The sequence below is a fragment of the Oncorhynchus clarkii genome, chromosome 12 (genome assembly GCF_045791955.1).
Source record: "Oncorhynchus clarkii lewisi isolate Uvic-CL-2024 chromosome 12, UVic_Ocla_1.0, whole genome shotgun sequence".
NCBI classification, from domain to species: domain Eukaryota; kingdom Metazoa; phylum Chordata; class Actinopteri; order Salmoniformes; family Salmonidae; genus Oncorhynchus; species Oncorhynchus clarkii.
The window spans coordinates 82,877,016-82,892,759 of record NC_092158.1 but is presented as its reverse complement, the minus strand read 5'-3'; the positions used below and the strand labels follow the sequence as shown (position 1 = coordinate 82,892,759).

General features: G+C 43.9%; 1 protein-coding gene across 1 annotated transcript in view; it reads left to right on the top strand.

Moving 5' to 3' along the window:
* The first annotated feature begins 913 nt into the window (after positions 1-913).
* Positions 914-15,744, top strand: part of LOC139421515 (voltage-gated inwardly rectifying potassium channel KCNH6-like) — a 38,632-nt gene continuing 23,801 nt past the window's right edge. The window contains exons 1-7 of the mRNA XM_071172478.1: positions 914-1,599; positions 4,508-4,738; positions 10,196-10,348; positions 10,500-10,603; positions 10,805-11,144; positions 11,245-11,295; positions 11,888-12,102. Coding sequence (XP_071028579.1) covers positions 1,524-1,599; positions 4,508-4,738; positions 10,196-10,348; positions 10,500-10,603; positions 10,805-11,144; positions 11,245-11,295; positions 11,888-12,102 — 1,170 coding nt within the window. The 5' untranslated portion in view covers positions 914-1,523. The remainder of the gene's footprint in view (positions 1,600-4,507; positions 4,739-10,195; positions 10,349-10,499; positions 10,604-10,804; positions 11,145-11,244; positions 11,296-11,887; positions 12,103-15,744) is intronic.

Below are 15,744 nucleotides of genomic sequence, written 5' to 3'. Positions count from 1 at the left end.
GGCTGGTGGGAGTAGCTATAGGAGGACAAGTTCATTGTAATGTCTGGAATGGAATGAATGGAGTCAAACCTGGTTTCCATGTGTTTGATGTGTTTGATAACGCTTCATTTAATCCATTCTAGACATTACAATGAGCCTGTCCTCCTATAACTCCTCCCTCCATCCTCCACAGGTCCAGGCCCTTGCCATATTGGTAATTAGCATGTAGTATAATGGTTAGGTTGGGGCCCTGCTATATACTGTCATCAAAACATACCCAGACTGTGTCTCTTGTTAAGTCGAAGTGCCCTCGCCGTTTCACATAATTTTCTGTGAATCTTCTCCAATCTTCTCAGCCGTCGCCAGTGTTATCAGTGACTGGTTTAAGGAGCAGAAGGTTGAAGGAGCTTTGAGATGTGAGACTGGAGAATTTGTACCAATGGTTTGACAGGATGACTTGAGGCATTCTACTTGATGTGTTGATGACACCTTCCAGCCCATGTTAAGTTTTCTCACCTTTATCTGTATCTTTTCTTATTTGCCTCTTGTCACATGACATATCAATGGGCTGTTATTCACCAAGTTGGTTCAGTGGCTGTTTATGAGGAGTGGATGCTGATTCCCAGAATTGTGATCTTGTTTGTATTTTTTAAATTAAAGGCCCAGTGTAGTCAAAAACGTGATTTCTTTGTGTTTTATATATATTTCCACCCTGTGACATTGGAATAAAACTGTGAAATTGTGAAAATGATGATAATGCCCTTTTAGTGTAAGAGATGTTTGAAAACACAGTCAGCAAAATTCTGTCTTGAGAAACGAGGAGAGGAGCTTTACAGAGGCCAAAGAGAGGGGGGGGGGGGGGGGGGGGGGGGACTATTTTGAGCGTAGAGACTTGTGATGTGCAGTGAAGCAGTTGATGAGAGTGTCTCTGCTCACTGTCAAAAAGTGGCAGGCGCGTCTGGTGGGATGATGACTCCCCCTGCCCCGCGCAGTGCTTGGTCAACCCTGTCAAATGGGGAGGGCATCCGAGATTCACCAAATAGTAGCTTCTTCTACTGTCCGGATGAAACGTAGCGGTTAAGACTTCGATTTACCCCTTTTCTTTCACTTCTCTTTTATCTTGTTGACGGGGAGGGCGGTGTTGGTTTTTCTCCTCTTCATTAGATGATAACGACTGGCAAGGCTTGACTAATTGTAGAGCCTGTTTATTATTTTGTAGGCAAAGTGAAACGTTTTTTACTTAGGAAATACCGTTTTTACACTTTCCTGTGTACCGCAAGCAAAACCCGGCTTCCAGTTCTTTCTCCTGTGGAGCGAGCGCCTTTTTTTTAAATCACCCTAGCAACTGGTCCTCGCCGCTGCTGCCTTGTGACATTTCCTTGTCGCTTTGCTCATCAGCAATCGCATATTGAATTGGACTTTTTGCACCCGCCTGTATGCGGGGCCATTTTTGCATAGGGTATTTCCCTACTTCGTCTTTAATTTGATTTATTTAAAACTCTGGAGGTTCATGCGTCGGAGAACTCTCATCTTTCTGCGTCAAAATGCCTGTGAGACGCGGTCATGTAGCCCTCCAGAACACTTATCTGGACACCATTATCCGGAAATTCGATGGACAAAGTAAGTGGACACACTTTACATTATGACTGAAAAAGTAATAACATAATGTGACCATGAGCAAGCTGTTATAACTGTATAATCCCAACAACAAACAATTAGAAATGAAAGTGAATGCCTTTTCCATGTAACCTTTCAACCATGCAAAGTGTAATAAAATGTAAAGACAAATGCATTTGTCTAGTGGTCTCTTGTGCCTCCCCCCACCCCAGTTTCTATTGATCCTAATATGAGTGCTACATGGCTGTTTCTGTAATCAAGCAGATGCTTCAGTTTATGTCTGCCTGCCTGCCTGCCTGCCTGCCTGCCTGCCTGCCTGCCTGCCTGCCTGCCCGCCCATCCGCCCCCCGCCTGCCTGCCTGCCTGCCTGTCTGACTGTCCGTCCGTCCGTCCGCCCGCCCGTCCGCCCCCCGCCTGCCTGTCTGACTGTCTGTCTGTCCGTCCGCCCGCCCGCCCCCCCGCCCCCCGCCTGCCTGTCTGACTGACTGTCTGTCTGTCCGTCCGTCCGTCCGCCCGCCCGCCCGTCCGCCCCCCGCCTGCCTGTCTGACTGTCTGTCTGTCCGTCCGCCCGCCCGCCCGCCCGCCCGTCTGCCCCCCCGCCTGCCTGTCTGACTGACTGTCTGTCTGTCCGTCCATCCGTCCGCCCGCCCGCCCGCCCGTCCGCCCCCCGCCTGCCTGTCTGACTGTCTGTCCGTCCGTCCGCCCTCCCGCCCGCCTGTCCGCCCGCCTGTCTGTTGGTGTAACCCCTGTACTATGGCCTGGGCGTTAATGGCATGGAACAGGTGTTACTGCATTGCCCTGTAAATGTCCAAGACCCTCTGGCGATACTCCTCCTATCTCGACATTTGATTTACAGTTTAAATTTAGGTTATGTCCGTATGCATGTGCTGAATATGCCAAATTGTCATGTTAATACTATAGGTTTGTGTGTTTAGTATGTCTTTGCACCTGCCTATGTTTTCCACATGTTGCATGAATTCACATGCTGCACTAGATTATATTGCATGAGTTAACATGTTCTCCATTCTTAAGATGGTCAGACCACTGGATCCTGATAGAAAGAGTACATAATGTCTTTGCTTTACAGAGTTTGCATGTGACCACTAACCACTACTACACACTCTGTTAGTGCATATAACTGAGTGATATCCTTCTTGAACAGGACCTTATGCAGCTCATCACAGCACGCTTTACACCCACAGTGCCTCTTCGTTTTCGTGCTTTTGTCTTGAATTAAATGGTATCGTAGTTGACTATTGCGCACTCAGAAACTACCCCACAATTTCTTTGCAACCCACTCAAACAAAACATTATTGATCCATTCAGCAAAGAAGAAATCCAGTTGTTTAAAAAAGAGGAATGGCTCTGATTAGCACTGAACTTCAATTACAGTAGAGGCCTATAACCTAGCTCAGTAGAGGCCTATAACCTAGCTCAGTAGAGGCCTATAACCTAGCTCAGTAGTGCCTATAACCTAGCTCAGTAGTGCCTATAACCTAGCTCAGTAGTGGCCTATAACCTAGCTCAGTAGAGGCCTATAACCTAGCTCAGTAGAGGCCTATAACCTAGCTCAGTAGAGGCCTATAACCTAGCTCAGTAGTGGCCTATAACCTAGATCAGTAGAGGCCTATAGCCTAGCTCAGTAGTGGCCTATAACCTAGCTCAGTAGTGGCCTATAACCTAGCTCAGTAGAGGCCTATAACCTAGCTCAGTAGTGGCCTATCTCTATGCTACTGTAAGTCTGACTGTGACTACTGTGCCTGTCACTGTCAGTGTTCTTCAGTCACAGTGTGAAGGCAGTCTGTTGACCACAGGGGTACGGCTCAAAATAACCTTCTCCACATTAAAGAGAGAAGATGCAATGTTCCACTTTTCACCTCAATTTCATGTTAAACGATTTCAGCTTGTTTAATTTGCTGTGCTGGCATGTGACATTTCGGAATGAATTGTGTTACTCTGGGATTTTCAAAGCTCCGTGCAGAGGGGTCCTCAGAGACAGGCCGATAAGTCCCATCAAACTGATGTCTTCCTTATCTCTGTGTGCGTAAGCACCCTGCCGGGTGATGCGTGTGCCAAACCACTGCTGCTTAGCAACAATCTGAGTCTGGGTGTCTGTGTTCTGAGGCATTGATAATGACTTAGGATAGGGTGTACTTTCCACCAAACGACCTCACCTATTTACTCTACACAGAGGAGCAAGGAGGGGGAAGGGGTTCTGCGTTTTCTGGGTGAAGCTCCAAATCGCTCTCCTCATATTTGTTTAAATGGGGAAGAATGAGAGTTGTGTAACTCAGTTTCACGAGGGGATAAAAAGAGGAGTAGAGACAGAGTCAGAGGCACAGATGTTTGAGCAGCTTTTCAACATAAACTGTACTGATTGAATATCACGCTGTACAACAATATCAGTGTAGCTGATGTGACTTCGAAGGCAATTGTCATTAGCGCTGGAGACAATAGCCACACTCATGAACCTAGGTAAGGACAGCTGAAACCTATTGCAGTATATTATAATCTTGATTGCGGACTGTCATTGCTGAGTCCAGCTGCTCCGTATTTGTCCCTCTGGGGCCATCTTGAATCATTGCACTGATATGATTTGTGCCGCAGAGGGACAGACTTGATTACTCCAGTTTCAACTTGATGTTAAGGTGAATGTGGTTAGTTGAATGCGATACTGAAATGATCACAGTCCAGACTTGAATTGGATCAGATTGAGAGACTTCTCCTTGAAATGATCATCACCTGAATATGATAACTGAATGTTTCTGAAGTTTGATCAACTTTGATTGTCTGATTTTGCATACTGCATTTGATGTAATAAGCCTTCAATTATAATTGTACTGTAACCACATTCCCACCATAATTGTACATTTTCATATCTGCTCTGACTCTCACCTTGGTTTCCTCCCAGATCGTAAGTTTCTGATAGCCAACGCTCAGATGAAGAACTGTGGCATTATCTACTGTAACGAGGGCTTCTGCCAGATGTTTGGCTTCTCGCGGGCAGAGATCATGCAGCAGCCCTGCACCTGCCAGTTCTTGGTGGGGCCTGGCACCATGAAGACTGCCTTGACACAGCTGGCACAGGCCCTGCTAGGGTCAGAGGAGCGCAAGGTGGAGATCCTCTACTACAACAAAGAAGGTAAGGAGAAGGTGGAGGGTTAGACTGAGATTCAGAGAGGAAGAGATGGAAAGAGCAAGAGAGTCAAAGTGACAACATTACTCCCCATCTTTATAGTGGGGAGTGCTGTAAAGGTCACATACAGAATATTTTGGTCCCTCCAAGTGTCATGGCTGTCTCCCTCTCACTTTTATATAATGCTACTTACTGTTTGATGCAGTGTTACAGTATGTGGAGCCAGATGCTGCAGACTCAGTGAACTCTCTTCTACTAATTTATCTGTCTGGGGAGTGGACATGGTGGAGCTGTCTTGGCCTGCTTACCTCACCTGCAACATGTTTATTCATCCCCTATAACAACACAGGGCAAGACCCAGATGCAGACACAGGAGGCAGATGGTTCGAGTCTCTGATATATATTAACAACAAAGGGCAGGCAACAGGCAGGTCGAGGACAGGTAAAAGTTCAGAACCAGGTCAGAGTTCCAAACGGTACAGGGAGGCAGGCAGGCTCAAGGTCATGGCAGGCTGAATGGTCAGGCAGGCGGGCTCAGTGTTAGGGCAGGCAAAAGGTCAAAACCAGGAGGACTAGAAAAACAGAGACAAGAAAAAGCAGGAGCACAGAAAAACGTGCTGGTTGACTTGACAAGACAAACAGAGAACACAGGAATAAATACCCTGGGAATAATTGGAAAGACGAGTGACACCTGGAGGTGGGTGGAGACAATCACAAAGACAGGTGAAACAGATCAGGGTGTGACATCCCCACTCCCCATTCCCATCCTGTGCATAGCTGCACTAAGTAGTTTGGGTTGGGGGTGCTGCAGGGGGAAAGGGGGGGGTGCAGATTTTTATTTTTTTTCCCGTGCTACGGAAGGCTACATAGGTCCGCTAATACAGGACAAGTAAAGGCCCAGTACTTTTGTGATTTTGTTTCATTAAAAAAATAAAAAATACTTGTATGCTCCTGTCTCTTGTACATGTACACAAGACCGAGGCTTTTAACCAAAATTATTTTCCGATTGTTTTGTTCTGAACAGAACCATATATAATTTTTTTCGTTACACTGTTCCGACCAGCAAACTACAGTTCTGCACCAGTTCAACCCCCCCAAAGTACCCGTTTATATCGTTACTGTTCCTTTTTAAACCTTTATTTATTTTCCATTTAGCTCGACATTAAATGACTTTTCCAATCATGCAGTATGGATAGAGCAGCTTTGTCACGACTTCCGCCGAAGTCGGGTCCTCTCCTTGTTCGGGTGATGCTCGGCGGTCCAAGTCACCGGTCTTCTAGCCATCATCGATCCACTTTTCATTTTCCATGTGTTTTGTCTTGTTTTTCCTCACTCCTGGTTTCAATTCCCTCAATCACTTGTTGTGTATTTAACCCTCTGTTTCCCCCCATGTCTTTGTGTGGGATTGTTTATTGTAAGTGCTTGTGCACGTGTTGATTGGTGCGCGACGGGCTTTTGTACCCAATATCTTGTTATTTTTTATGCCGTTGGTTTTGCTATTGAAGTGCTCCGCTATTACCAAGTTCAGCTCTCCTGCGTTTGACTGGTTACGCACCCCTTACAAGCTTGCTATAGAGTTGGCACACTATAGCTCAGTGAGTTGTTCACATGCGTTATGGAAAGACAAGTGTAGGGCGTGAATTTCAACTGAAATTTTGCGAGTGGGGAGACAGTGAGAGAGGGTGGAGGAGGAGGCTTGGCTTGAAACGCTGGGGATCTTGTGATGACATGCATTATCTGAATTAGGCCCACAGAATTATACTTACGGAGAAGCGGCTTCTATGGAAGAATTTTGAATGTCTTTGAACTTCAGAGTTGGCTTAACGTTGGACCAGAGTAGCTGGCTAGCCAACAAGCTTGTGTATGCAGAGCGGCACCTGAATTAAAAACACATCTTACCTTTTTATAGTTAATAAATCCAATGTGAACTATAGGATCCCTAACTAGCATTGAAAAAGTTAATCCATTATTCTGTAATAAAAAATCTCTCTCCCTATCTTGTAGATTATGTTTGTAATGTCCGCAGGCGACAGCTATAATTCTGAGGGGCAGATAGACTACACGCACACACACCGGCAAAGATTTTCAGCTGGCAGACTTTGGAAGAAGTTCATGATTGACAGAGGAAGAGCTTTGCATAGGCGCTTTGTTGCATTTTGTTTAATGGGACTTTTAAATAATGGTTCTGTTCCAGAACAATAAAGATAATTTTTGTTCCCTGGTCTGGTTCTGATTCTGTTCCTTAAAAATGTCATTATTTTCCAGTTTGTTTTGCGACCCCTGCAAAGGACAAGCAAACAGACCTGGCTAGTGAGGCTGTAGACACAATGCCCTTTACGTTGGTCATTTGGGCATGAGAAGTGCTGTGTCGGAGAGCTTGTTGTCATGGAAATATTGTCAGTGTGCCAGCTCAAATCCACTGAACATCTATTTATTTTGTATCCCAGTAATGCATACAGTCATGAATGCAGGTGCCCACACAAGCATGAATGAATTGTAAATGGGTACAATTTACAAAAGAAATGCATTATATTGTTGTACCTGATTGATCTTAATTGATCAATCACTGAATGCATGTGTTTGTTTGTTAATGTGTGTGTGTGAGTGTAAAACAAGGACATTTCCTGGGGACATTACTCCGGGGACATTTGCCGGTCCCCACAATGAAAATGGATGTTTTAGGCTAAGGGGTTATGTTTAGGGGTTAGGGTTACAATTAGGATTAGGGGTTAAGAGTTAGTGTTAGGGTTAGGGTTTGGTTAAGGGTTAGGTTTAGGGGTTAGGGAAAATAGGATTTTGAATGGGAATCAATTAGGCTTGGGCAGTGGACCCCGTCCGTATACCAGGGTATTTGGAAATAGCCACAGGATGATTTTTCAATATCGTCAATACCTTTGAAACTGTTTCTTTGAAGTTTTTCAATAAATTGTAATATAAGTGTCTGTTTTTTATGGAAGTACCTGCAGTCAACTTGTGCAATATGTTAGGAGAGCGTTAGGAGATAAAGCAGATTGTGTTCTTCTTTTCACCTGTTACTGTCACGCCCTGACCTTAGTTATCTTTGTTTTCTTTATTATTTTGGTTAGGTCAGGGTGTGACGAGGGTGGTATGTGTGTTTTTGTCTTGTCTAGGGGTTTTTGTATATCTATGCGGTTTTGGTATTGTCTAGGTAAATGTAGGTCTATGGTGGCCTGAATTGGTTCCCAATCAGAGACAGCTGTTTATCGTTATCTCTGATTGGGGATCCTATTTAGGTTGCCATTTTCCATTTTGGTTTTGTGGGTAGTTGTCTATGTGTAGTTGCATGTCAGCACTCGTGGTTATAGTGTCATGTTCGTTTTGTTAGTTTCTTTTAAGTGTTCTTTTTTTTAAATAAAAGAAGAATGTATTCATCACATGCTGCGCCTTGGTCTCATCGTTATGACGACCGTGACAGTCACATTATTTTACATTATGAGACTTACCGTAGTTCCCCAGAACATTTGAGCCAGTCACATGTTTGTTCGTGTTATAGCACAATGGGAGTAAGCAGGAACAGGTGAGTCCGTCTGTGTATTGACGGGGTTGTGTTTTATATTGAAGGTCAACAATGCCAAAGGTGCTTCAACAAAGTACTGAGTAAAGGGTCTGAATACTTATTTACAGTAAATGTGATTTTTAAGTTTTTTTATTTTTAATAAATTTGCTACAAGTTTTTGTTCTGTCCTTCTGGGGTATTGTGAGTAGATAGATGCGGACAAATAAGGCTGTAACGTGACAAAATGTGGAAAAAGTGAAGGGGTCTGAATACTTTCCGAATGCACAGTATCTAAGTAAGTGCTGAATTAATAAGGTGACGGAGCATCATATTGTGTTAGCTTTCTGCCAAGTTTGAGAAGTCAAAGCCCTTTGGATGAGTTATCTGTACCACTGCCACTGCTGTCTTTTGATTTTCTTGCGTTTTCTCGCCTCTCTGCTCTCGGCCCGTCTCCTCCCCCATTTTCTCAGAGCAGAGCAGGCAGGTCCGTTGCCCTAGCGACTCCGGACTCCACACAGACACAGCATATACACATGCTGCTCCTGAGCCAGTACTGTTTTTCCTTCAAACAAGCATGCGTCAAACTTTGTTCATTTGCACAATGTCTCACATTCACTTGTAAGTGTCCAAACTCACCCAAAATGTTATTCGTAAGCTTCTACCTACAGTACCAGTCAAAGGTTTGGACACACCTACTCATTCAAGGGTTTTTCTTTATTTTTACTATTTTCTACATTGTAGAATGATAATGAAGATGTCAAAACTATGAAATAACACATGGAATCATGTAGTAACCAAAAAAGTGTTAAACAAAACAAAATATATATTTATATTTGAGATTCTTCAAAGGAGCCAGCCTTTTCCTTGATGACAACTTTGCACACTCTTGGCATTCTCTCAACCAGCTTCATGAGGTAGTCACCTGGAATGCCTTTCAATTAACAGGTGTGCCTTGTTAAAAGTGAATTTGAGGAATTTCTTTACTTCTTAATGCGTTTGACCCAATCAGTTGTGTTGTGACAAGGTAGGGGTAGTATACAAAATATAGCCCTATTTGGTAAAAGACCAAGTCCATATTATGGAAAGAACAGCTCAAATAAGCAAAGAGAAACGACAGTCCATCATTACTGTAAGACATGAAGGTCAGTCAATGAGGAAAATTTCAACGTTTCTTCAAGTGCAGTCGCAAAAACCATGAAGTGCTATGAAGAAACTGGCTCTCATGAGGACTGCCGCAGGAAAGGACGAGTTACCTCTGCTGCAGAGGTCAATGCGGAGCATTTCAAGAACTTGTAGTAGGGAGTTGTAGTTTCGAACAAGCTGATATTCTACATAGTTTAGTGCATAAAACATGGTAATTAACTACAATGACTATAATCCATTGCACATCTACTTGTTCGGTCTGTTTCATTGACGCCTACTACTAATCGCTCAGTACTACGATTGATATGCCACTCTATTCCCCTCTCTTCTGTAGTTTTCTTGCTTTTTTTCTTCCTCTCTCTCTTTCTCTAGCTCTCCCTCTCGCCCGCTCTCTCCCTCCCCTCTTCCTACAGTCTGTCTACATTTTGATTGGTCTTATTCTCTATCTGTTTCTCCTATGCTAGGACATGTTGATAGCCCCTACCCTGGCTTCACTTAAACAGAAAGGAGGGTCTCATAAATGCCCTGGGAAAACATCCAGTCATGGAAAGAAACTACAAGGCTGTACTGCTGTTTGAAAGGCCTCTCCACATAAAACTGAAATGAGATGGCAGTAACAGCCCACCAACCATGAAACCTGAGACTGAGTCTAAATGTGTTCAGTGTTAAAGAAAGCACAGTCAGATAAGATTAAACAATATTTATAGTTACTTGAGCTGTCCCGAAGTCTACTTAGTTACCTTTGAGCCCAGGTTCGGATGGCCATTAGCAGCTTTATAATGTTATGTCTCTCCCCCCTGCAGGGACCTGCAGGCCCTGTCTGATTGATGTTGTTCCTGTGAAGAAAGCAGAGGGACAGGTCATCATGTTCATCCTCAACTTCCAGGAAATCATTGACCCCTCCCTCAAGAAACCAGGTCTGAGACAGAGGGTGGCCCAGGGCTGGGTATGGGCAGGTCAGTGTGGAAGTGTGTGTGTGATACTGTCTGTCTGCATCAACCTGTTTATTCCATGTTGAATGTAGCTGTGTTATAACATACAGAATGTGACTGGTAGTGTAGGTGTATTTATGTAAAGTGTATGTATAAGCACTCTGTGGTTTCTCAGGGCAGAGTCGCAGGCTGAAGTTGAGACTGCCTTTGGTACGTGCAATGCGTCGGTCTTCCCTCGCCAAAGACCAGTTTGAGGGGGTGGTGGTGGACTGCCTACAGGTAAGGTGGCCAGAGACTCCCATACACACACAGTACTCATCTAAATATGACCTTACATATAATATATCTTGATTATCTCAGTTCCTGTATCTCTTATGTTTTGTAATGAATATAGCTTCAGTCACATACATTTAGCAGTAAGTAGAAATCTAGTACAATATTTAACCTATGATTTGTCCTCTTCTTCCTTCCCTAATTCAGCCCAACAGTGAAGAGATCCCTCTGAAAGAGTTCCGTATCCCGTCCAAGGAGAGCTGCATGCAGTCTGAGACAGAGGCGCTGATAGAGCAGGACCACGAGTTCTCCCAGCCTGCAAGCCACTACTCCCCCAAACTGCTGTCCCTATTGTCAGAGCGGCTGGAACCCAGCGTGCCCTTCCTCCCCAGCAGCCCCTTCTCCAGTGCAGCCTTCCCCAGGACGGTCCTGCCCCGAAGCCGCTCCAGAGAGACTGTCGGCAGCCTCCGCAGAGCTTCCTCCCTGGATGACCTCGGCAGCATGAGGGCCGAGTCGGGCCGACCAGGAGACCCACACTCCAACAGCAGTGAGTTTGTGTGTGTGTGTACCCAGACATAAGTGTAGTCTGTTGCCATTTTTGTACCCCTTCTGACAGGAAGAAATGTGGCTGTCTCCTCTCCTCTCAGTTCCATCTGAATCAAAACAAACCAAGCCAAAGCTACCTGGGCCTGTTGGAGGTATTCTGTTCTCTAGAAAATGCGAATCCTCACTCCCATTCCTCAAGCACTGAGCATGTGCAGCAGTAGGGTCACTAATCAATGTCTCTAACCTATAGTGTGTGTGTGTGTGTGTGTGTGTGCCAGGTCTATAGGAGTCCCAGTCACTCAGAGGCCATCCTTTACTCATCACACAGCTAATACTATGGGCTATGGAGTGTAGGGCTGTGGACTTCCCATCTACCCCAGGGACATAATGTAGAGGAATACATCCATCCCTGCAATGCATTAACACACTCCCTCTCATTTCATTACTCTATCAATTCAATTTAATTGGCTTTATTGGCATGAGAAACATATGTTTACATTGCCAAAACAAGTGAAATAGATAATACACTTTCTCTGTATCTTTCTCACTTAGATGCTTTGCTCAGTATAAACCAAGATGTTTCTCACCTAGAGGAATGGAAATTGCATTATAACACATTATATTTTTAGTTCTGAATGTGTTACTTGCAGTTTAAATAAAGGATTTGAATGACAACATAATATGTAAACTAGTTGTTGAAAGTAGATAGACACAGCAATGAGAGATGAGTGTTGTTGTGTGCAGACCTGAAGGCCGGTACTCTGAGCTCCACCTCAGACTCGGACCTGATGCGACGCAGGACCAGCACTCGCAGGACCAGCACTCGTAACCCCCTCACACTCAGTTTCGCCTCCGACCTCTTGCGACCGCCCTCGCCCACTGAGATCGAGATCATCGCTCCCAGCAAAGTAAAGGACCGCCACCGAGATGTCACAGAGAAGGTCACACATGTCACACAGGTGAGACACATGGTCCTCACTAGCACTCATATCACACAACCATGTGATTGCCTGACTCTACCTGTATTCTGCTTATATATTAAGGGATTTTTAAAGTGAGCTTTTTCAGAACGGTATGTGCGATATTGTGTACACAGGATGTTGTGTAAAAGGAACGTTGGGTTATTGAGAAGTGGTGGATTGCATGTTGCAAGCTTTCTGCTGAAGAAGCAGCTGCATGTCACTCAGAAGTTTCCACATGCATCCACACACACAAACACACAAACAGGAACGATATACAGTATATAAAATTACCTTTTTTTTCAGTCACTGGTGCTATTTTCAAAATTATGTGGTGAATTTTCTTAAAACAAAACTCCAAACTGGTAACACTTGTAACAGGGCAAGTCTCATAAAGCGTTTTATTGTGCATTTATTTAGTTTGAATGCATCTTTCACCACCCAACCATTCATCCAACATATAAATGTACTGTCAAATACCATGTGAGCATTTATTTAATCATCAAAACACAACATATTAATATCTTCTCAATGTAGTTATTTTAACAGCTAGTTAATGGAAAAAGGAAACCGCACACTGCTCTTGGTAGTATCACTGATATTTAATAAGCTAACGTATCGGCCTCGCGGCCTTCGTCACAGCTAGTTAATCCAATAGATAGATACATGTTTCAAAATGCCCTTTGAATATAATATGCTACAGTACTGTTTTCACATTAGACAATACACTTGCACTATCTATTGAAATTGACTGAACATCAAATTTCAATCATTTCTATCCCATGTGTGACCTTTCACATTTGATGAATAAAATGTCTGTATTGTGTGTGTGTACTGTAATCAAATGAAAGAAACAGCATTAGTTTGCATCAAGCCTGTCTTGAGCATTTGGCCATTGGTTCTCATCGACATCGCAGTAAATGTACTCATTGTTCATGCACCTGGGGAAAAACCTTTTGGCATGGAGAATCCAAGCCTGACAAAGCCTGGATTGATGGCATTACATGATTCATTCATGGCCTGAAGGAGGGTGGTACGCTCATGGGGATGACAATCATAAATCTTCCACCTGTACTGTACTATGTATTGTACTTGTGTATTGTAGTTGTCCTGTATGTGGCTCAGTTCATAAGAGCATGGCACTAGCAAGACCAGAGTGTGTTCGATTTCCACTGGGGTCACTTACGAAAATATAAAGATTCACTGTTGCCACTTAGGATAAAAACATCTGCTACGTAAATGGCATGTACTGTACTGGCCAGATCACCATGCGCAGTGTCAAGTGTCGGCTGGAGTGGTGTGAAGCTCGCCGCCATTGGACTCTGGAGCAGTGGAAACGCGTTCTCTGGAGTGATGCATCACACTTCACTATCTATCAGTCAGACGGACAAATCTGGATTTGGTGGATGTCAGGAGAACGCTACCTGCCCCAATGCAACCCCATCAAACACCTTTGGGATGAATTGGAACGGTGACTGCGAGCCAGTCCTAATAGCCCAACATCAGCGCCCGACCTCCCTATTGCTCTTGTGGCTGAATGGAAGCAAGTCCCCGCAGCAATGTTCCAACATCTAGTGGAAAGCCTTCTCAGAAGAGTGGATGCAGTTTAGGCAGCAAAGGGGGGACCAACTCCATATTAATGCTAATGATTTTGGAATGAGATGTTCGACGAGCAGGTGTCCACATACTTTTCGTCATGTAGTGTGTAAGAGGATATTATCTCCTGTATGAACATTTTGTTGGCTACATGTATGGAGATGTTATTTAGCATCACTACTGTACTATATGCTCTTGTCTCTTTGCATGTATAAGAGGGAGAATGGGGAAAAGGCTGTTTGTATGTGTGAAAGAAAGATCCCACCTTCCATAGTGTGACATCTGTGCCAGCAGAAGAACTTTTCACACCCACATGTCATCACACTAAGTTTGAGTACATTGTCATAACCTGTAATGCCATGGAAACACTAACGCAGTGAGCTGGCCCCACAACACCACTGCATAGCACACTGACCCACATGTCTGTGGTGGGACAGTCTGAGTGGCCACCAGCCAGATGAACCCACACACTAACCCTGGCTGTTCTGACTTCACTTGTCCACTACAAGTGGAATAATGTGACTCAATATTAGGGATTTTTGTGGTATTACTAGATGTGTGTGTGTCAGGTGAACATACATGTCTTATGACAGTACATTTGAGTGTTATAACGGGGGTTTATATAATCAGAATTGAGTTGATTGACCGTGAACGGGCAGTTGGACTTGCTGCTAATGTTAGCATTGCTCTGAGTGAGAGGTGAGCTCTTTAGGTTGCCGTGTCAATGCCCCCTGTTGTCACGCCCTGACCTTAGAGAGACGTTTTATTTCTCTATTTGGTGAGGTCAGGGTGTGATTTGGGTGGGCGTTCTATGTTTTGTGTTTCTTTGTGTTTGGCCGAGTGTGGTTCCCAATCAGAGGCAGCTGTCTCGCTGTCTCGTTGTCTCTGATTGGGAATCGTACTTAGGTAGCCTTTTTCCTATGTTGTGGTATCTTGTTTTTGTACAGCTCTTGTAGCCTACGGAATGGTACGTTCGTTTTGGTTTCACTTTGTTATTTTGTTGCTGGTTCTCATTTAAATAAATATGATGACCACAAATTACGCTGCGCCTTGTTCTCCTTCAAACAACGCATGTTACACCTGTCTTGCTCACTGGGTGCACATGGGAGGTAATTTGGTGTGCCTCTAGTTCCTACCAATGGAAAAATTGATCGGGCCAATAGATGCCTCCCTCTCCACTTCCTCCAAACCTGCTCCTGGTAGAGTCCTCAGCTGCTGATCACTATAAATACCACACACATGTACTCTCAAATGATATGAGCTGTGGTGTTTGTTTTTTATTCACCCTCACCAACAAGTTCACACATCTAGAAGATAATTAGACTGGAGAAGTCATCGTGTTTGGCAGGACATGGAGTGGCAAGGAGTGAAATGTTAGCACAAACAGACTGGATTTCTCCAGGCTAATTATGTTGCCTTCCCAGGTTTGGGGTCAAATCCATTTCAATTCCAGTCAATTCAGAAAGTAAACCACGTTTCAATTCCAAATTGTCCTCATTGAAAAGCATTGAAGAGAATTGGAATTTCAGAGAATTCCTGAATTGACTGGAATTGAAAATGGAATTTACCCCAACCTTGTACCTTTCCAACTGATATTTGACGATTTCAACTATTTGTTTTAGAGATAATGTACACGAAACAAAAATATCAACGCAACATGTAAAGTGTTGGTCCCATATTTAATGAGCTGAAATAAAAGATCACAGAAATGTTCCATACCCACAAAAAGCTTATTTCTCTACAATGTTGTGCACACATTTGTTTACATCCCTGATAGTGAGCATTTCTCCTGTTCAAATATGACCCATCTACCTGACAGGTGTGGCATATCAATAAGCTTGTGCTGGGGACAATAAAAGGCCACTCTAAAATGTGCAGTTTTGTCACACAACACAATGCCACAGATGTCACACATGTGGGAATTCCTTCAAGACTGTTGTAAAAGCATTCCAGGTAAAGCTGGTTGAGAGAATGATAAGTGTGCAAAGCTGTCAAGGTAAATGGTGACTATTTGAAGAATCTCACAAAATATACATATTTTGATTT